General features: G+C 44.1%; 1 protein-coding gene across 3 annotated transcripts in view; it reads right to left on the reverse strand.

The window, feature by feature from the left end:
• Nucleotides 1–21,992, reverse strand: part of sema3f (semaphorin 3F) — a 179,497-nt gene extending 157,505 nt beyond the window's left edge. For 2 of the 3 annotated variants that reach the window (XM_062970107.1, XM_062970105.1), the window contains exons 1-2: nucleotides 21,854–21,992; nucleotides 3,456–3,615 (exon numbers count right to left, since the gene is read on the reverse strand). In XM_062970107.1, the coding sequence (XP_062826177.1) occupies nucleotides 3,456–3,567 (112 nt within the window). In that variant the 5' untranslated portion in view covers nucleotides 3,568–3,615; nucleotides 21,854–21,992. Of the gene's footprint in view, nucleotides 1–3,455; nucleotides 3,616–6,403; nucleotides 6,455–21,853 lie in introns of those variants that run through there. The other variant, XM_062970106.1, reaches the window with a different exon arrangement.
• Between the last annotated feature and the right edge of the window lie 939 nt (nucleotides 21,993–22,931).

Here is a 22,931-nt window from a genome sequence, read left to right on the forward strand (position 1 = left end):
CTTTATTTTGTTGGATACAAAAATCTTTGACTAGGCCAAAGTAAGATTTTAACACAGCCACACAAACTTAGAATTTGGAGGCAAGATGGATCATGTTTCTGAATGCCCTGGTTCTCTGAAGAGACTGTTCACAGTCCAAAGTAAATGTCAACCTGCAAGGAAGAACACAGTCCTTGGCTGTAAGAGAGCTGGGCACTCAGAATGCTGTTTTAGCCAGCATAGGATAGTAGAAAAGAAAAAGAATACAAAAGAAGACTTTGCATAAACTTCAGCCTTTGGTCTTCCTGATTCTTTGGACTTCAACTCCCAGAAGCCTAAGCCAATAAGGCGAATAGTCAGAGTTTCTAGGAGTCAAATTTCCAAAAATCTGGAGGACCAAAGGCTGAGAATGACTTGCATGATTTGCTTCTCAAGCCAAGTGTAGCTCTGTGTGCAGTACATTTCCATCCCCTTGATCCTTTTACTCTTTTTTTTTTTGCCGTCCCAAGTAGAGACAAAAGGAAGAAGTCCATCAACATTTAAGAGAATCACTTTGCAAATGGCCTTCAGTCGTTTTATTGGGATACACAAATTGTATTGGATTTTACTACAACATAATGGAATTAAAACCAGATAATTTTAAATGCTGCCCAGATATAATTATGGCAGAATTGTTCTTTTCCTGATTTATTGAGAATATATAAGAAAATCCTTTACAGAACAAGTTACTTAAAGCAAGTCAGGTCACGAGAAAAATCTCATAAGATAATTGTTTTTTAAAAAAACATCAGATCTTTCATATGTTTAGCTCACTGTCATATCTGCCCATTGGCAAAATTAGTCCATTCTCCTTCCTTAGTTAATGAAAAATTCTGTTAATTATATGACTAGAAAAGTTAGTATAAGCAGATGGATGAGAAGACTGAATGCCTACATTTTCCATAACTCTCACCCCTGCATGATAAATTTCCCCTTTCCAAATCTAGGCAATGGTGAAGTGTATGATAAATTATTCTTCTATACCATTTTGTTAGTCTGCAGAGCGTATGAATGGATCAAGTCCTTCACAGTCATAACTTAACACTGCAAATTCTTGAACAAGTGCTTGCTTAGAATAATGTAATAACAATACTTAACAATTGTAAAGCACTTCAAGAGTTTGAAGTGCTTCATATGTATTATCTGGTATTTAATCTTTAACCCATGCAGTAAAGTAAATTAAAATAACTATTCACCTTCCCCAAATGCAGATTACAGGAAGAATAATGAGAACAGTAACTACGGTTGTTTCTGGTTACTTCTCCACAAGGGTGAAAGTGTGACAGGTGAAGTAGGCCACCTGTCTCTAGGTCACTATTTTTTTGTTTCAGGAATAAAACAACAGGCAGACATTTTCCAGACTGACTGCAATTAGAGTTCACAAATCCCAAAAATGGCTTCATTGTTCTCTCCTGTTGAATCTAATAGTAAATCCATGCCCCTACCCAAATGATCTCCTCCTGTCATTGCCAGACCTCACATTGTGAGAACACTACACACCTGCTTCTGATAATATAGAAGGAACAAAAATAGACACACAGTAGAAAGTTCCATGTCTGCACATTTCCTTAAAATATCACTCATATTACTATTTTTTCAAAAAGACGATGGTTCTCAAACAAGTGCGAGCACACATTAGGTACAGGCCAAGCTCAGGTCTGATGGCTGTGAGTCTTCTTTGGGCTTGATTCAAAACCAGGCACAAATGATGTTTTTGCACTTGAAATGATCATACAATGAAGATTACCAATGTCAAATCTCTCAAAATGACCATAACCACAAAATATATACATCAAGATCCATAGGCACCACATCATTCTGGGAAGTGGGAAAGATAATAGTGTCTTCACTCTTATTACTTTTTTAGGATACCTCTGTCTAAATCTTTTGGTGCCTACTATTGTACAATTTCAGGGTGCAAAACACAAAATGAATTGGGAGAGAAACACCTCATGCATCTGCTATGTAATGAATGCAGAGACTCCTGACAGACACAGACACTGCAACCTTATTAGCTGGTGTAACTGTGCAGGTGTACGTGGTAGCACAGGTAATGAAATCTGTCCCAGTTATTAGAGAAAACTGACAGCATAACAGGTCATTATTCTGGCATCAGTCACCAAAAGAATTCCTTCCAGAGGTTGGAGCTTGTAAATGTATTAACTCTGAAATGCACATTTGTCTATTTCCATGGAGGATAATGGTGTTTGGAAGAAATAAGTGTCTACATACAAGCATGGTTTATTCCTCATTAAGGGTTACACACTGATGTTATCATTGCAGGAGTAGCTATGTTAACCATTCAACAAAATCCAAAATACAAGTTGTGGTAACTTTAGTAGACCAACCAGAAGGTGCAGCCCCCACCCCTTAAAACATTTTACTAGCATTTGAAGTTCACTGGCTTCTCCATCAGGCAAAGAGAGTAAAAAAATAATCACATAGGGGAAACAAAAGTGTCGCTGTTAGATAGACACACTAAAGCCTGCAGGTCTGCATCTTTGGTTTTGTGCATTTCAGCAAAAGTGTTTTCATGAAGGCATCACATCAGCCTCCTGCTTCTAAAGTTAACTTACAAACTCGAAGCAGCAACTCTAAGGCAATGATGAATTTACACCAGCTAACCCAAAAGCATTACAGATAGGAACTCCCCCAGTAATTGCTTCAATCTCTGCCCAGGCATAAGGAGGATTCATGGCTGGACAGCATTCCCTTCCTAAAGGGTCATATGTGACATGCTGCCAACTCCTCCTCAGATGCACACATTGCAGGTTGGGTTCACTGACCTGCCAATTAGCTGTCTGTACTGCCTGATGCAGTGCCTGACTGCATCCAAGGAAACTCCACAAGCGGCAGAGCCAGTCATTTCCAGATGGAGAGAGAAACTGAAGTGAAACATATCATGTGTTTGATCAATGCAGGCTACCAACCTAGTGGCTTCTTAAAACCTATTCTAGGTAGAAATCTTCTTCATAACACTTATGACAATCATTCCAAGACAATATGCTATGGACTGAAGTTTCTCAGGAAAGTCAAAGTGGCCATTCTAATGAAGCTGCAGCACTGTCCCAAGACATTTTGCTCTGAGACTGAGAAGAAAATGGTGTTCTTTTTCCCCTAGTCCCAAAGTCAGGATGCCTAGTATCCAAAGTTAGCCAAGTGAATTTGTCACATTAAATAGGGGCAAGCACCTTTCCATAACCCCAGCAGTAAAAACCAACCAACCCAAACAAACTATAGTAAAAATTTTCTTCCCTTTCAAAACACATCAAATCTATCAAAGCATTTGCTCCACTCTACCCAATGATAAAGCTGGCTCTGTGAACCTGAACTTCCTGGATACAGGGCTTTCACCCGGGAATGGATTGCCAGAAAGAATAATCCAAATTAGTGCAACAACCAAATAATGCTCTTTGAACCCAGCATCTAGGCTTTACCTTTGAAAGTGAGCTGCACCCTCGGAGTAGCAAACAGGTAATCCTTGGAGTAGGATGGCCACCAGCCCACGATCACCAGGATGGTCCAAAGCAAAAAGCCAACCAAGGGCATGGTGGGGAGAGCTGCAGATTCCAAATCCAGGCAGAACTATTAAGCAATCTACAGGGAGGAAAAAGAAACATTGTTATGCTAAAAAGATGATGAGACTACTGCTGAACAATTGAGTCTCTCTCCCTCTTGAAGGCCATCTGACTCATCTGACCAACGCCTAATATTTGAGAAGAGAAACATACTGGTTTAACAATTTACCAGCCTCTTCTTTAGAAGTGTGACCCTGTTTCCCAATCCACAGCCCTTGTCACTTATCTAAATTTCAGTACACTAATAAACAGACGAGGTGAAAGAATACCTAGAGTTTATTTCAATTAGTCCCAACTTGAGTAGACATAATGAATCGAATGAACTCAGACAAGTGTTGTTTTACCAAGATCCCATTGGGGCTACCACATTTTAGACTATTAAAGAATAGCTCTGTTTTTGCATAGGAAAGAGATGTTTGCTTCACCCACAGCATTTCTCCCATTTTTGTCCCGCCCCACCAGCCTGTTTTAGACTTGGGGAAGTAGTTTTTGACAACTGGAAGTAGCTGAAGAGTTACACCCAGTTCAGTTGGTTGAGGAAGAAAACTTCCATGGGTCTTAGTCAGGTCAGAGCGAGGGAGAAGGATGTGGGAAAATGGCCAATTATGATATTATTGTCTGTTTGGGACTATATGGAGCCCTCTTGATTTGAAAGGGTCTTGAGGACATTATTCTTCTTATTTGTTCCTGATTTGATTCCTGACTGATTGACTAACTAAATTTATGCCCAGTCTTTCTGCCAATAATGGCATTTAAGACAGATAACAAAAATGACATTTGAACAAAAACAGAAATAGTGTGAAAGAATGCAAACAGCTTCAACACACAATTCAAACTCAGCCATAAAAGGAAATAAGCACCCATCACTTAAAACTGCTCTAACATAAATGACAAAGACCTAAATGTCTAAATGAAAATGTCTTTGCCTTCTGCCAAAGAGGCAACAGAATGGGGTCCAGTCCAGCATGCCCGCCCACCCGAGAGAGAGAGAGAGCTCCAGAGTAATAAAAAATGGAAGTCCTTTGGCTAGGTGCAGTACTGTCAAACAAGGTACAAAGCTAAATCCAAAATTACATCTTAATGGCAAAGCTGAATATTCATAGGGAGTCTGTTTCAAGTCCTGTTCCCATTTTCAGCTTTTTGACTGACCAGAACCACTGCTGCCTTGTTTGGACTGAGCTTCAGTTTGTCTGCCCTTCTCTAGCTTTAAAACAGTGGCTTCATTCTTTGCTCAGTATTGACTTTATTACAGTACACAACCCACAGCTTGGATCATCTTCTATACAATTATTTGGACTAATTTCAGTCCATTTTCTTTTTGCTTCCTCTGTGTTTCATTGCCATCCTTTTTCTATTTCCTTGGTTTCCCTGTGAGTTTTCAAGCCTAAGGGTGAATTTTCACTATAAAATTGATTTGATGCCACTTTAACTGCCATGACTCAATGCTTTGTAATCCTGGGATTTGTAGTTTGGGGTGGCACCAGCATTCTTTGTCAGAGGAGGTTTAAGACTTTGTAAAACTGCAACTTCCATGATTCCATAGCATTGAGCCATGGCAGCTAAAGTGGTATCAAACTGCATTAATTATTTCTGCAAATATTTATCATCCTAAAGATTGCAGAGTAAAAAAAATAATAATAACTGTAGTACATGCCATAGAGTTTGTTGGAATGAGAGACCTTTTTTTCTTAGTCCCACACTCAGCTCCTCCTTGGATAACAAGGTACCTCAGCACTGAATAAATCATTATGTGAATTTCAAGAAATATTTATAACAGCAACCTTTCTGAATCAGTATGCTTGTGTACAGCTATGGGTAAGAATTAATTAGGAGTATGTGGCACAGGCTGGTGAGCAGCCTGCTGCAATAAATCACTCTGACCATGAGGTCATGAGTTTGAGGCCAGCCCGTGGCGGGGTGAGCACCCGTCAATTAAAAAATTAAAAATAGCCCCTGCTCGTTGCTGACCTAGCAACCCGAAAGATAGTTGCATCTATCAAGTAGGAAATAAGGTACCACTTATAAAGTGGGGAGGCAAATTTAACTAATTTACGACGTTGAAATGAGGAAGTGCCGTCACAGTGGATAATGAAGCAGCTGCTCCACCGTGGCCAGAATTGTACAACCCCTCAGGAGAAGGTTAAATTACCTCTGCGCCTGTCTCTGTCTCGGTTCTATGTGTATATGGGCATTGAATGTTTGCCCTATATGTATATAATGTGATCCGCCCTGAGTCCCCTTCGGGGTGAGAAGGGCGGAATATAAATACTGTAAATAAATAAATAAATAAATAAATAAATATTGGTAGTTTCAAGAAAATTTGATGAGTTCAGAAATATACATTTCACAGACGGCAATCCCAGAATCCCCAAATAACTATGCTGGGTGGGAAATTCTGGGATTGCAGTCCATTAAAGTAACATTTCCCAAACTCTGTTTGATGGCATCTTGTTTGCCTTTTCATCCACTCAAACCAGGGTCGCTGCTTCTTTCGATTACCAATCACCGAAGCATCAAAGTTCCCAGAGTAGTTGGAAATAACCCGCAGAAGGAAGGAATGCCAGGCCTACTGCAATTAACAAGCTCACATGCGGCTCTCATTTGGTAAAGTAAACAGAGTTTGATTGAGGGGCCGTAATCAAGTTGTCTCCTTTCAGGAATGAAAAGAGTCCTTATAGCCCTCATCCTATGGCTGCAAGAGCCAACAGCCCACCCACTTGGGGCTCCCCCAGTCCCCAGCAAGAGCACCCCTTCCCCAGAAATGCAGAGGAGGATGGGGCTTCTGTGATTCCTGTGAAGCATACTACCTCTGCCCTCCTGCTGAGCTGGGAAAGGCTGTGAACCAGGCGAAGGAACAGTTGTACAGTATATTCTCCACTTTCCAGTCAGGAGGAATCTGGACTTCATTATTTAAAAGACAAAAATGGGATGCGGGGGAGGGGGGGGGAAGGAGGGAAGACAAAAAATCTTCTTTAAAAATAGGACTTTTTAAAAAGTTGGTGTGTACTAGACCAGCTGGGTTCCACTGGGGTTCAGGGCTGGGAAAGATTTGACAGGCGTGCCTCAATAGAGCGCCAAGGGCACTGTGAAAGTAGCTAGCCAGAATTCAGAGGGGATAGAGTTGTGTGTGATTTACAACATTGCCTTTGTTCATCTCACAGTGTAAGTTACACACAACTTTCTCTCACTTCAGTTAAGACACACAAACATAGAAAGCACTTCCCAACATGAAATGCGTTTTGCCCTTTATGCTCACCCTCTACCCTAGCCTTTTATACAAGGAAACTGTCCATGCAACAGGACAGTTACCCATAGCATAATTTGTCTGCTTTCTGTAATTTCAGTTTGCCAACTCTTACAAACAACAGTTACTTCAGTGTAATTGCAAATTCTCCCAGTATACTGTGCTCTGTCAACATGCATTAACATTACACACTCATAAACAGACTTTGCAGTTTGATATGCCAGTGAGGTTGCCATGATATAATGTGATAACATTGATATGATATGGTATGATATGTATATGATATGATACAGGCCAGTGAAACAATGACAATTATTTTTGTCCAGCATTCCAGGGGCTAGTATTATATTTGTGTCCAATGTACATTGACTCTGTTTCTTTCTTTCCTGGAAACACACTGCAGATCAGTTGCCAATGGCTTACACTGGCACTGGTTCATTGACCACCACTTTGAGTACTACAGATATAGGTCATATTATACACAGCCTTGAGAGCCAACAAGGTATAGAGGTTTGAATAGAATAGAAAAACTTTATTGTCATTGTACTTCATACAAAAACATGAAATGTCATCCCCAATCACATCATATATTGAGTGCTGGAGACTAGGACACTGGAAAATCAGGATTCAAATCCCACTTGACCTTGGAAAGTAATTGGATAGCCTTAGGAAAATCACATTCTCTCAGCCTCAGAGGAAAGCAAGGGAAAAATCCCTCTGATTGAATTCTGCATGAAATACTCTGGGGCAGGGGTCTGCAAACTAAGGCCCGTGGGCCGGATGCAGCCCTTTAAGGTCATTTACCTGACCCCTGTTCTAAACTTTAGACTTAGGGTTGACCTAAGTCTGAAACAACTTGAAGGCAACAACAACAATCCTAATGTTAGACTATTTCATCATAGTCTGGCCCCCCAACAGTCTGAGGGACCATGAACCGGCCCTCCACTTAAAAGGTTTGAGGACCCCTGCTCTGGGGTAAGATTACCTTACATTATTATAACTCAGCAACTCAGCAACAATTTGAAGGCACACAACAATATAGAGCTATTGATTAAAACCCTCAGTGGTTTTAAATGAACTTATGAGGGGTATGTTAGACTGATGTTTTGAGGTCTAAAGAGAATGGATTATGTGAGGAGATGTAAGAAACAAGCTTGGAAGAACAGAAGTAGTACTGCAGTGCAAACTTGCAAAACATTCAGCCCATGCTGTCCTGCATGTGTAATATAGATTGAAGTCGTAGGCATGGGTTTGTACTAAAATGTGACATTGCAAAAAAAAAAAAATCACTTGCAGGATCACTTGCAGGATCACTTGCAGTGCAAGCTCCAGGCCAGGTTGATAGTCTCTGAGTTTGGAAATGTGATTGGTCTGAATCCTATTTGTAGACCTTACTAAAGCAGATAAATTAAAGCAGTGTTTCTCAACCTGTGGGTCCCCAGATGTTTTGGCCTTCAACTCCCAGAAATCCTAACAGCTGGTAAACTGGCTGGGATTTTTTGGAGTTGTGGGCCAAAACATCTGGGGATCCACAGGTTGAGAACCACTGAATTAAATGGGATTAAATGAATGTAAATGGAATTTACATAAGTCTTGACTCACAATGCAGTAAGACTGTCCTAATGGGAACTACCAATCTGATTCAGCCCACTGTTTTAGACTTGTATATCATTTCCTTCTACCTCAACAAGGGTTGACCCTACCATTAAGCAGAGTGAGAACCTGTGTTCTGCCCCTGAGTGCTTTATTATGGCCAGAGATGGGGAATTATGCATAAGAGTTTCCTGCCTCCTTTGCCAAAATATGTTGACTGGCTTTGGGTACTATGCGATATTGTAAACCCTGATGGGAATTTTGGAATGAAAATGGTTTAGTAAATAACTACACATCTTAACATGAATAGGTGGATGAGTAACATTTGCTGTCCTGCCTCGAGCAGCAAAATGTTTTGCTTTGACACTGCAAGCCTCCTATGGCATTCAACCAGAGCCCATTAAATGCTATTTGAAGGCAGATCATTACAGTAAAATACCTCCCTCTGCCCCCTTATCACACCAGTGTTCATGTTCAGATAGAAGAAACTTGGTACTTTCCAGCCCTTTCCACAGCACATGCTATAAGATCAAAAATGCAGTCATAGATCATAAGAATTCTAACTCCTTGCTTCCCTGCCTTATCAGAAATATGACAGCAAAAGGCATACAAACCCCTTTTGTTTTATTTCTATTCTGCAGTGAGTGTATGTGGATGAAACTCTAGGTAATGTTAAAATTAATCAAACAATGCAGATCCATCCAAGCAGCCACACCTCCTAGATATTTAACACCCCCTTCCCCACACACACCACACACACACAAACTTGGTATGGAAACAAGAGATTCCTCAAACCTGATATATAGTAGATGCATTCTAGCATCCCTTATCTAGAATTCCAAAATCCAAAATTGTCCACATGCTGAGATAGTAGCACCTTTTCTTTCTGATAGTTCGTGCATACAATTGTTCATGCATACAATAACTTCAGGCTATGTCTGTACAGATTATATAAAGCATAAATTAATGTTGTGTTTATACTGGGCCCCATCTCTAAGATATTTCATTATTTACATATATGAAAGCACAGGCATTCAAAATCTGGGGGGGGAATCAAAACCCAACACATTTCTGGCCCCAAGCATTTCAGATAAGGGATACTTAACCTATGCTAGCAATGCATCCAGTATCTTAACAGAAAAGGACAGGTTGGTGGGGGGGGGGGGACATTTGGTCGACATCCCCCCCCCCCCCCTACACACACGCACAGTGCACCTAGGGAAAGGAAAGCTAACCACAGCTCCTTCCTGCCACATTGCAAGGAATGCTTGGGCTAGAAGAGTCTCAACACTGCCCCCTCTGGCTCATTGGCAAGATGGAAGGAAGTAGGAGTTAATGACAGAAACAAACTTCAGGGATTTCACAGGAAAATCCTTAGAATCAGTCAAACAAATCCAGACTGGCTCTAAGTAAGGATGTTTGGAGGAATAAATGGGCCCCCAGGAGAATGCATCTTTCTTCAGCTGTGGGCAATACAGCACAATTGCAGGAGTTAAAAGTTTCCCTGGGGCAATATATCATAGCAATTTCCTTTGCGCTAGGTAAATATTTGAATTATTTGTCTCTCTTTCGGCACACATTTGCACTTCCCCTTTTAGAGATTCTTCACTCAGCATACACACACACTAGGCCCTTCTGGAAGCTGAATGTCTAAAAACCAAATTACTCTGTGAAGTAAAAGCTACAGTCAGCTGCAGTTAAAGCAAACCCCTGCTGGCCTTGGGAAATAGTTCTGGCAAATCCTTATATTGCATTTGAATTGCGTTGTATGCGCCAGTGAGAGTGAGATGGCAAACAAAGGAAAGGGGGGGGGGGAGAAAGGGGGGAAGGAAGGAAAGAACGTAAGGAAAAGAGGGAAAAGGCAAGGAATGCAACAGACAGGAGAAACAGAAAGCTGGGAGGGAAAAGCAAAGAAACCAAGAGAATGCTATTGTTCAAAAGAGAGATTTTTTTTTTTTTGGTTTTGGCTCTGTTGTTTCAGTCTCCCAGATGACAAGAGGCTAATATGTCAGTACAAGGGCTTAACAAGGGACAACTGCGCCATGTCTGGAGACCACGGGTCTTTTTGCATATGAAGCAGAGCCACCTCTCAGACTCTGTAAATAAACAGTTATTAATCCAATCACTTTGGAACTGAGATCATAAGGGGAGAATGGAAAGGCCAGGGACTCTTCCAATTGGCTCCTGGTACATCTGTTCAGGAAAACAGCCTCTGATCAGTTTCAGTTTGTAAATGTCAGCAAATGCATTTGAGCCTCCTGAGAAAGGAGCTTAAACAGTACAAGAAATGTTGGGGGAAATGCAGAAAAGAGAGCGGGGATGGGGGCAGAATCAGGAATATGACAGGAAATGATTAACAACTTCATGACTAATATGAGGATGCATATAAAGACATGGCAATTCCAGCAAACCCTTTACAGTTTCTGACTAAGGCAGAGGAATAATAACTTTATCAAACTATGTCGAACTACCTTTATTTCTAAGCCTCCAGAGCCCAATGCAACAATACAACAGTATAGACATGTCTATGCCAGCTGGCAGGGGCCTCTGGTGGTACAGTGTGTTAAAGCGCTGAGCTGCTGAACTTGCAGACCAAAAGGTCCCAGGTTCAAATCCCGGGAGTGGAATGAGTGCCCACTGTTAGCCCCAGCTCCTGCCAACCTAGCAGTTCGAAAACATGCAAATGTGAGTAGATCAATAGGTACCACTCCGGCAGGAAGGTAACGGCGCTCCATGCAGTCATGCCGGCCACATGACTGTAGATATGTCTATGGACAACGCAGGCTCTTCGGCCTAGAAATGGAGATGAGCACCAACCCCCAGAGTCGGTCACAACTGGACTTAAAGTCAGGTGAAACCTTTACCTTTACCTTTACCTTATGCCAGCTGGCAGAATTTCCCTGCATTCCACCTGGCTATTTGTTAGTAGGTGTGTGTGCGCATTTGTGGCTGTGCATCATAGCCTTGTGTTTGGGAAGTGGGGAGCAGAGATTGGAGTGTAGGTTATTTTATGGATCATATAATACAACCCCAGTATTCACATGACCAGCACCCATGGTTTCCTTTATCCACATCTAACAAAATATATCCTCATGAGGCAATTTCTAGGTCCTCCAGTTCAGCTGCATGGAATTGTTTGACTGGAGGTTCTTCTTTTCAATAGGCTTTGCTATTATATGCAATTCTGCATATCCACATTAAATCTAGGAACATATTCCCCAAAGATACAAAGGTCATACTGTATTGCTCCCATATGAGCCTGTGTTTTGAGAACTTCTGGGGTACATGGTGGAAACACAGAAACCAACCTCTTCAGTGGCTGCTCCCAAGTCCTGGACCTTCCTTCCTAAAAAGGTTAGACCGCTATGCCCCCTGCTATCCTTCTGTAGGAAAAAGAAGGGGTTTTTTTTTAAAAAAAAGCAGGCCTTTGATGGTTTCTTCTTCAAGAGAGAAAGGGTCCTTCAGAATGTGCATTACTGTATATTTTTGTTTCCTTTTTAGTCAATGTGCTTTTAACCGTATTATTAAATTAACTATATTTGTCAATCTTTTATGATATGAATTTTAAAAATATACCTATTTTACCCTTTGTGAGCTGCCTTGAGTTCCAAACTGCAGGAAAGGTCAGATGTAAATAAATATAGCAATCTCCCCTGTTCATTTAAAATTATACTCCACAGAATCTATTAATTCTTTTAGTAAATTGTGGAGGGCACCAAAAAGAGGGTTATCTTTAGAAAACAAGGACTTCTTAGTGGGTGGGATTGTTTTGTACTGAACCAGAGCAATGAATTTTGTAGACTTCCAGATGTTGTTGGACTCATGTGGACTATGCTGGCTAGGAGCTTGAAATTCCATTACAACAATATCTGGAGCACCATGTATTTGCCACCCCAATATAAAGCAAAAAAATAAACAGATATTAATTAATATGATTAACATATATTAATTAATAAAAATAGACAGTAAATGTGATAAGACTCTGCATTTGAACTGGATGGTGTAAGCTGGAAATGTTGTCATCAAATGTGACACACTTTTTCTTTTCCTTTTTTTGTCTCAATAGAGAAGCCAAAAAAGGAATTGCCAGCTGGAAGAAAGCATCTGATTTCTAGAATTGGAAAATCTCTATATAAAACTGCACATTTAGTCAATTCAGGTAAATCAAGTATGGGGGTAACACTACTGGATTAAGTTGGAAAAGCAATGGGAACAGGGATGGAATTTGAGCTGTGAAGGTTTTTTTGACTTTGTTCTTTTAGAGAGTCATCCCTACCAACGTTGTTCAGGCCTTAATCCTAAAGTTAATCCCAACTACATTAGGCCCACTGAGCAAATTGCATTTATTTAACTGTTGATTTACCAAGTTAGCATTGATTCAGTGGATCTGCTCTAACAACAGGTCTTAGGCTTTGCCAATATTCAACTTTCTCTGTTTGTGTGTGTGTGTGTGTGTGGGGGGGGGGGGGGTTCTAACAGAAAATTTAAAAAAATATTTTAAGTGTATCTTTTATTTTAGGATAAAGATTTGTCTGAGGTCACGCACATTGTCTGAGATTATGCATATCATAACTAAAAATACTACAACCAACCACTGGACTCACTATTAAGCCCCATGGATTCACCCTCAGTGGCTACAGCCCCTCAAAACTATTCCATGACTGATGGAAAGTTGCAAAGAGTTCAGAGAAGTGTCTGGCTATAACCCCACAACTAGACACAGAATAACATCATCTGATGAGATCCTTTCAGGTCCTCCAGCTCCCTCAGTAGATTGTGTGATCATGCTACATTAGCCAGACACTTCTCATATACTGTCAATTTTTACTAATAAAAATGGCCAGTGGTGGGGTACTGCAGATATATTATGGAGAGGAGCTTCATGGCAAAGGAAGAAAAGAATAAAAAGTTCCATGACCAAATAAATAAATAAATGATGTATGCTGGCATGACATTAACAGAGTGACAGCCATCATATATCAAAAATATATGAGAGGTGTCTGGTATTGTTGGAGTTCAACTACACTCCTAGTTGAGATCAAATAACAGCTAAAAATGAAGTGTCTCTTTTAAACACATATTATTAAGACACAATTATAGCATTTTCTACATGAAACCGTTGGGAGAGGTCATCCGGAGTTTTGGAGGGTGTTGCCATCTCTACGCAGATGACACGCAAATCCACTACTCATTTCCATCTAACTCCAAGGAAGCCCCTCGGATTCTGAACCAGTGCCTGGCCACTGTGGCGGACTGGATGAGGAGGAACAAGCTGAGGATCAATCCTGATAAGACAGAGGCCCTCCTGGTCAGTCGCTCGTCGGATCGGGGTATTGGGTGGCAACCTGTGCTGGACGGGGTTGCACTCCCCCTGGAATCACAGGTCCACAGTTTGGGGGTCCTCCTGGACTCAGCGTTGACGCTTGAGGCTCAGGTGTCGGCGGTGGCCGGGAGGGCCTTCGCACAACTCAAACTTGTGCGCCAACTGCGACCATACCTCGTGAAGTCTGACTTGACCACAGTGGTGCATGCCTTAGTTACCTCTAGACTGGACTACTGTAATGCACTCTACGTGGGGCTTCCCTTGAAGACGGCCCGGAAACTACAATTGGTTCAGCGTTCGGCGGCCAGATTAATAACAGGGGCGAGCTACAGGGAACGATCTACTCCCCTGTTCAAAGAGCTCCACTGGCTGCCGTTCACTTTCCGGTCCCAATTCAAGGTGCAGACCATCATCTATAAAGCCCTAAACGGTTTGGGACCCACCTACCTTAGTGACCGTATCTCCTATCATAAACCTGCCCGATCCCTTCGTTCATCCGGGGAGGCCCTTCTTTCGCCACTGCCTTTATCCCAGGCCCGTCTTGTGGGAACGAGGGAGAGGGCCTTTTCTGCTGTGGCCCCCCGACTGTGGAATTCACTGCCCACTGAGATCAGGCAAGCCCCACCTTGTTAGCCTTTAAGAAAGATCTAAAAACATGGCTTTTCCGATGTGCCTTTGGGGAGTAAATGTTATATACCTCTTTGGTTATTCCCCTTGGATTCTATCCTTTAGACTGCTCCACCATTTTATATCCCTGTTCCCTTTATTCGTATGCCTCTCTCTCCCGAGTTTTTAATTAAGTGTTCATGTGGCCCGCCCTGTTTTTTACTGTTTTCTCTGATTTGTGCTGTAATGTATATGATTATTTTTGCACTGTTATATTGTGTTATGATATGTTGTTTTATTTTGTTATATTGTATGGTGTCTGGGCATGGCCCCATGTAAGCCGCCCCGAGTCCCCGTTGGGGAGATGGTGGCGGGGTATAAATAAAGTTTTATTATTATTATTATTATTATTATTATTATTTTCTTACTTTACTAAGCCTCCCGTTATTAGATAGAGCTGTAGTTACACAGGGCTAGTAGACAAATGAAGTATCACACAATGGCAACTAGTGGCTTTCATGTCAGTGTGATGGTGTATCTGAACTTTAAGATATTATCCAGGGAGATATATTGGAGATAGGGTGTAGTACCTTGGATAGCTCCTTTAAAAATTAGATTAAACCCAGAGCAGATTCACTGTCCTGCTAATATGGAAGTCCCTATCTACCATTGGCAACATATGCTTACAAATGAAATATACTAGTGAGAGCTTCAGCAATTTAAAGATGATAGAATAGTTGCTGCTGTGCCTGCTAATATAAAATAAAAATGTATAAATACAAAAAAAGTAGTAAGCAAAAGTCACTGCTTGCTGTGTCTGCATTAATCTACAAAAAGGCTTCACACAAACTGTGGAAAAAACAAATAAATACCAATGTGAATGACGATATTAAATTAACTGTATTTAGATAGTCTTTGGCCTCTCAGGGATTGTGGCCAACAAGTCAACTATGGCTACACAATACCATCCCTGCATCTGTGTGATTAGAAACAAACAAACACAAATGTCATACTAATAGAAACTAATTCCATATTAATTAGGGATGCATTCTCCAGGTGTAGTTTTTATGAAGCCACTAATATGAAAAAGAGAGGTATCATCAGGTTCTGGGACTCACAAAGCTTGTTGAATACAATGCAAAAAAGAGGAAAAGAAGGCTCTTTTCAAGAATCCTTATGTAAACTGAGCATGCTCAGTAGTCACAAAATGCATGCTAGTTGACTGGTAACTGTGATTGTAGAATGTAGACAGCAGATAAAATGACAAATTTGGTTGGAACTCCAAAGAGAACAATGCACTGGTTGCAAGACTCACCTATGATCAACACAATCCAGTCCATGTTCTCTGATGAAACCAAATACCTTTGGGGACATGCATAAAAAACAACAATGGCAGAATGACCAGCCCTCTAGTGTTTATATCTCAGTAGCTACATTTAGCTGAGAAGGAAACTTCCCTTTGGCTACTAGCCATTCATGGCCATTTTCTCCTTCAACTTTCCATCCAAGTAATCTGTATACTCATGTATAAGTCTAGAAATCACCCCCCCCCCCAAAAAAAACTGGGTCAACTTATCAATGGGAAAATGTAAGTACTAAACTTTAACTCTTTTTTTAAAAAGGAACAATTCCCTTATCTGAGTGAAGTGATAAAAAGCAAAAGCTTAGACCATTCTAGAAACAAAAGAAGCATCAACCCCTTCTACTGTCTCTGCCATGACACCACTGCTGGTCTTTCAGAATGTCTTGGTGGGAAAATGATGACAGTAGTGAGGCACAGCTGCCTCCCTAGGATGACTCAGGTGCTTTCCCTTCTCTGAGGAATGAACCTCAACTTATCCATGGGTCATATTAAAATTCATAATTTTGGCTACAAAACCTGCCCTTGATTTATACATGAAGTATGCATGACTTCATATAGTCAAATAACAGCTAAAAATGAAGTGTCTCTTTTAAACACATATTATTAAGACACAACTTCTAAGCATTTCTATCAATACAATATTTCCACGGGTTAAATTTGTATTGTGTGTATCTGTCTTCAAATCACCCCTTAGCCTATTAATTTCATTGGGTTTTCTTAAGGTAAAGAATACTCAGAAGTAGTTTTGCCAGTTCCTTCTTCTAGAATATGGCTTATAGCACCTGGCATTCATTGGTGATCTTCAATCCTACTACTAACTAAGGCTGACCCTGCCTCATTTCCAAGATCAGGAGGGATCTTGTGCTTTTAGGGCACTTACTCCTGAAATTCACATTTTGATATGTTACTTTTTAATATTAAAAAAAAAACCTCACTTGAGCTTGCTTTCCTCTGTTTCTGACAGATGTAAATGTTGTTAACATAGGATGTACTGCAGTGGAGAAACTGACAGTATAATCTGAAACAGGTTTACATTTGCATCACAATAGACCATTTTAAGAGCGCACCAACTGAAGCCCTACCCTGTGTGTTGAATGCGCATGGAGGAAAGCACAGGAGAGCCAATTTTCCTTCAAATCCATGATTAGATGCCATTAAGGTTTATATTTAAATTGCAGACTCAGGCATTAAAAAAATAAACCTTGCACATCAAAATATCCCTTCTTCCTCAATGGTTTCAATCTCATTTGTGAAAATTGTGTCTTCTGCCATCCGTAAGAGAAGTGGGTAAGGGTAGAACAGGAAGGCAACCACATGCTGGCTTATACCGGCCTCCTCCTGCGTTTTCATTACAGCTACAATGTTTAGTTGATTACTCAGTTTGATTAATTGATTTTTTTTCTTTTAAAAAATCTTACTAATAATGTATCCAGGCAATAATACTACTACTAATAAATGTTTTTTTAATTTTTTATCTGCCTCTCCCCAAGGCTAACTGGGGAAGTTTTGACAGAGTGCATTTAATAAGGAGATTCATGTTATAAGAAGCTATTCACACTGCACCCCATTTTCAAAAGGAGCACTTCCTATTCTTTCCCAGTCAGGAGACAGCACCTCTCACAAGGCTGTGGAGATGTTCAAAAGACTACACAAGATGTTGTGCCTATTTGTTTGGTGCAGGATATTGCCCCCAATCTGAGATTTTCTTCAGAGATCTGCCTGCACCTCACCCCAATCCTGAGAAGTCAAGTGCTTGTGACTCTCCCCCATAACAAGACACCCCCAGATGTCAATCTCTGTTGTGCTTTGGGCATTTTAAAATAGTTTTTCAATGTTTTCCTATGGTTTTTCACTTGCTTTTAAAAAGTGGATTGTTTTTTTCCATTTCTACATCATTTTAGGGGCAATGGTGGGCAGAAAACTCATTAATATCTACCTATTAGTAGTAGTGGTAGTAGTAGTATTAATACTGATTAAGAAAGAGCTCGTGTAGTGGTTTGAGCATTGGATTAGGACTCTCTGTTTGATTTTCCATTTAGCCCACAAGAAAAAGTAAAGTCTAGTTGAGTCTGATTCTGGGGGTTGGTACTCACCTCCATTTCTAAGCCAAAGAGCCGGCATTGTTCATAGACGCCTCCAAGGTCATGTGGCCAGCATGTCTGCATGGAGCGCCGTTACTTTCCTGACATAGTGGTACCTATTGATCTACTCACATTTGCATGTTTTCACACTGCTGGGTTGGCAGAAGCTGAGGCTAACAGTGGGGACTCACCTCGCTCCCCAAATTTGAACCGCTGACCTTTTGGTTAGCAACTTTAGCAGCTCAGCAGTTTAACCTGCTGCAGCACAGAGGGCCCACAATAAGTATTAGTATATTTATACCCTGCTTTTTTCTTTTGATTGAGACCCAAAGTGGCTGACCACCTTTACAAAACAATGCTGTGGAAACCCACTGGGTGACCTTGGCCCAGTCACACATTCTCAGCCCCCTAAACACCATATTAGGTCCCCTTCAGTGTTGCTAAAAGGCAGAAATGACTTGAGGGCCCACAAGGACAATAAAGGTGGCCTGAGTATGTAATCTTTTTATTTTTATTGTTTGTAAGAGGAAACTTGCTGGCCGGGGCAGATACACACTTTCTCCTCAGAGAAAAGCAAAAAGGATTGTTTTCATTTCCACACAATGTTAGATGGGTGTGAATGAACCCAGGCGACCCACTTAAAGCTCACAGGGATGGACATGTATGGGCAAACTTGGGCCCTCCAGGTGTTTAGGACTCCAACTCCCACCATTCCTAACAGCCTCGGGCCCTTTCCTTTCCCCCCTCGGCCGCTTAAGTTCGCCCGTGCTGGGTAGGAGTACAATCCCTTTGAGGAGAGTCCACTCCCGCCTCTGGCGCCTTTCTGTGAGGCGAGGGGCCTGCCCGGAAAGTTCGCTTGTTGCGCAAAGGCACGAGCAACTTTGGCCGCGGGCCTTGAGTGGGCTGGAGAGCGGAGCCCCGCGCGGCGTGGAGAGAAAGAGAGGGGATCTCGGCGTCGGGGGAAGGAAGGGAAAACAAGCGGGCGGAGCCGGAGAGCCTCCTCCGCCAAGTCTTCCCGCAGCGTCTCGGTTTCTCTCACCACAGGGAAGGCGGGAGCGAGACCTTGGCCGGGACTCCGCTGACTGAGCCAGGAGAAGGAAGGAAGGAAGGAAGGAAGGAAGGAAGGAAGGAAGGAAGGAAGGAAGGAAGGAAGGAAGGAAGGAAGGCAGGCCGAGAGAAGCGCGCCACGCCGCATTAGGAGGACCACCACCTCGGGGAAGAGGGGGCATCTACACTGCAGAATTAAACCAGTTAGGCACCACTTTCGCATGACTCAGTGTTACCGATTCCTGAGAGCTGTAGTTTGGTGTGGCCCCAGCCCTCTTTGGCAGAGACCTTGCAAAACTAACCCCCCCCCCCCCCCCCCAAGATGTCATAGCATTCGGCCAGGGTGCTTTTAGCTTTATCTGAGCATTCATAGCCCAATACTATGACATCTTGGGGACAAAATCTGGCGACCAGTATATAAAAACCCAGTAAATAAAGAACAACACTGAAAATCAGGAGAATTCCAGACAAGAAACAATCAGGGCCAGCTGATCACCTCCCAACAAAGGCAGGAAGCAGCCAAGTTTTGAAGCTGCAAGGCTATCCAATTTCTAATCAAGGTGGTCAATTACAACATTCACACTTTCCTCCAATAGACAAGAGTTCTTTCTCCCACCCTAGACTTTTCACAGATATATAAACCCAACTTGGATAGTTTCCAATATATCTCAACTTCTGAGGATGGCTGCCATAGGTGTGGCGAAACGTCAAGAGAGAATGTTTCTGGAACATGGCCATATAGCCCTGAAAACTCACAGCAAACCCAGTCATTCCAGTCATTTTTTTGTGTCAGGAGTGATTTGAGAAACTGCAAGTGGCTTCTGGTATGAGAAAATTGGCCGTCTGCAAGGATGTTTGATGTTTTACCATCCTGTGGGAGGCTTCTCTCATGTCCCATGAAAGCCTTCCACAACACATCCTGGGGATTGTAGTTTTACAGGGCCTTGAGCCTCGTCTGCCAAAGAGGGCTAGTGTCTCACCCAACTACAAACCCTAAGGGTAAAGGTAAAGGTTTTCCCCTGACATGAAGTCTAGTCATGTCCAACTCTGGGGGTTGGTGCTGGCCTCCATTTCTAAGCCGAAGAGCCGGTGTTGTCCATAGACACCTCCTAGGTCATGTGGCCAACATGACTGCATGGAGCGCCCTTACCTTCCCGCAGAAACGGTACCTATTGATCTACTCACATTTGCATGTTTTCGAACTGCTAGGTTGGCAGAAGCTGGGGCTAATAGCCGGAGCTCACTCTGCTCCCGGACTGTAACCTGCAACCTTTGGGTCAGCAAGTTCAACAGCTCAGCGGTTTAATCCGCTGCGCCACGGAGGGGCTCCTCTACAAACCCTAGGCTTCCATAATAGTTAAAGTGGTGTCAAACTGCATTCATTCTGGTGTGGATGCATCCTATGACTCTGGAGACCAAGCTTCGCATCCCCGGCCCAGCCCCGGAAACCACCGAGTGACCTTGGGCAAGACACAGTCTTTCAACCTCAGAGGAAAACCAAGGCACAATCCCCTCCTGAAGAACTCATGCCAAGAAATCCCCGTGAGTTGGCGTCCTTTCCTCACTCACCCCCCTCCTTTACACTGAGCACATAACTGCAACCTATGGCCGTGTAGATGGGGCCCAAGTCGACTCCGGGAGGCGCGCGTCTCAGTCCCGAAATCTTTTCCAGCAGCTTTTCAAGAGGACGCGCTGAGTGGCCCAGGTAGGCTCTCCTGAGAGGCCAGGGCGCTTTTGCTCCTTGCAGCCTGGATGGAGCTCAACCTCGCCGCCGCAGAACTCCTTGGAAAGAAGATTGGGACAGAAGGGAGTTTCCCTTCCACAGCGGAGCTCTGCCCTCTCGGAGTGTGGAGGCTTTTAAACACAGGTTGGATAGCCATCTGACTAGGCTTTTCCTGCCTGGCAGAACGCGTGGAACGAGAGGGCCCAACTCCGGGATTCTATGAAGTTCCGAAGCCCGTTCCCAGCCCTCCTCTTTCGCCCGTCTCCTTCTTCGCCCACCCGCCGCCATTCTACACCTGGGTCACACACCCCTCCCTTCGATGCCACTTCAGAAACTCCCGCTGTGTGGACCCAAAGTGATCCCCGGACGCGCTTCTTTCGGTGTATCGTAAATCGGAGGTATCTCTCCCCTCCCCTCCAATTCCGACAACAGTAAAGCTTCAAACGAGCTTCGAACGATATTCCCTCCCGCAAAGACACGGGGAATATTTCCACCTCCCTCCCCTGTCCAGGAAGGCGGCTCAAGTCGACTTTGGAAGCCGAAGCCGGCGCGTCGGAAGCCCGAAAGTTTGCTGCCTCCGCCCGCGCCGGACCTTTCGGACGCGATCCTTACTCTCCCCGCTCCTTTCTGTTTTGCAGACAGACACGCAGGCACACGCGCCGTAGCAGCGTCCAAAGGGCAAGGAGGAGGGAAGGAGGAGGGTGACAGAGGGAGCGAAAGGGGCACCTCACCCGGGCCCCGAAGTTCCCCGAGCGGAATGGATAAAACCCTTGCGAGGGCAGGAGTGGTGACCGAAAGCTTGGGGGTTGGAATCCGGGGAGCGAGGTGAGCTCCCCTCAATCAGCTCCAGCTCCCCATGGCGGGACATGAGCGAAACCTCCCACAGGATGGTAAAACATCAAACATCTGGGCACCCCCTGGGCAGCTGTCCTTGCAGACGGCCAATTCTCTCACACCAGCAGGAAGTTGCAGTTTCTGACACAGCGTCTCCCCATTGATCCCAGAACGCATGGGGTGAAGGAAGGAATGGGAGGAGGAAGGGAGGGAAGGGGAGAGAAAGGGTAGGAAGGGGGGACGGAGGAGGGAGGAACGGTGGGACAGAAGGAATGGCAGGAGAGAAGTAAGTCCAAAAGAGGGGAAAGAAAAAGGAGGAAGCAATGGAAGAAGAGAAGGAAGGAGAGAAAGAACAGAGGGAGGAAAGAAGAAAGGGAAAGGGGGAGGGAAGAAAGGAAAGAAGGAAGGAGGGGGAGAGGATGTTGTTCTTCACGCACACATACCTTTCCGGTTGGGATCCCAGACGGGGCGGACGCGGGCCGCTAGGAGGGTCGTCTCCCCAGCGGAGAGGGGAGGGCGGCTTCTCAGCTGGGCGGCGGTGCGGCGCGGAGCCCTGGTTGGCGGCCGAAGAGGAGCCCCGGGGCCTGGCTCTCCCTCCTGCCAGCCCGCCCTCCCTCCTGCCCCCTCGCCCAGGCAGCGCCTCCGACGCTGGGCTCGGGATTCAGGACCCGAGGAGATCTCTCCGCCAATCCATAGAGACGCGCGATGCCCGGCCGGAGGGAAGGAGGGAGCCTTCGCGGGATCCTAAGGGACGCCTTCTGCCCGGAACGGCCGCCTTGACTTCCCGCCGCTTCTCCGTCCGTCAAAGGCTCTGTCCTGTTTCCTCCTCCTCCTCCGCGTTTGGAAGTTGGCGCTGGCAGGGCGCTGGACGGCACCGCAGGCAGGGAGGAAACAAAAAGAGGAGGGAGCCAGCCAGCGAGGGAGGGAGGGAGGAGGGCGAGAGGGTGGGAAGATAATAATAACAAGAATGGGAATTAATGGGGCATCCTGGCAAAGAGGGGAGACTCCACCGCCACCCTCCCAGCCTCGCCTCAGCGAAGGCGCCACTCTCCCCCAAAGGCCCCTCTCTCACATTGAGCACCCAAACTCTATTCAGTCAATTGGCTTCCCCTGCCCGGGATTTGCATAGCCACGCCCCCGGGCAAGCAAGCAAGCAGGGGCTGGGCCCCGTGCCGTGCCCCGCCCCCTTTTCTTCTTCTCCTTCTTCGCAGCCACCGCCCCTTTTTCCACCTGTGCCGCCCGCCCCTCCCCTCCCCTCCCTCCCTCCCCGGCGGGATTCCAGCGCTGCCCCCTTGGATGGTGGGCTGGCCACTTCCTCGCCCGGCATCGGGATGGGGCGAGCGGGGAAGCCAATGACCCCCCCCCCACACACACACACACACCCTTCTCCCCCCCCCATGCCTTGTTCTCCTATCCCGGGCTTCTCCGCCGCCTGAAGAAAAACCAAAGAAAGAAAGACACATGATCCTAATCCGAATCCAGACTCGTAATCCTTGCCCCCATCCCTTCCCTGAGGAGGGA

The sequence above is a fragment of the Anolis carolinensis genome, chromosome 2, assembly GCF_035594765.1.
Source record: "Anolis carolinensis isolate JA03-04 chromosome 2, rAnoCar3.1.pri, whole genome shotgun sequence".
NCBI classification, from domain to species: Eukaryota; Metazoa; Chordata; class Lepidosauria; order Squamata; family Dactyloidae; genus Anolis; species Anolis carolinensis.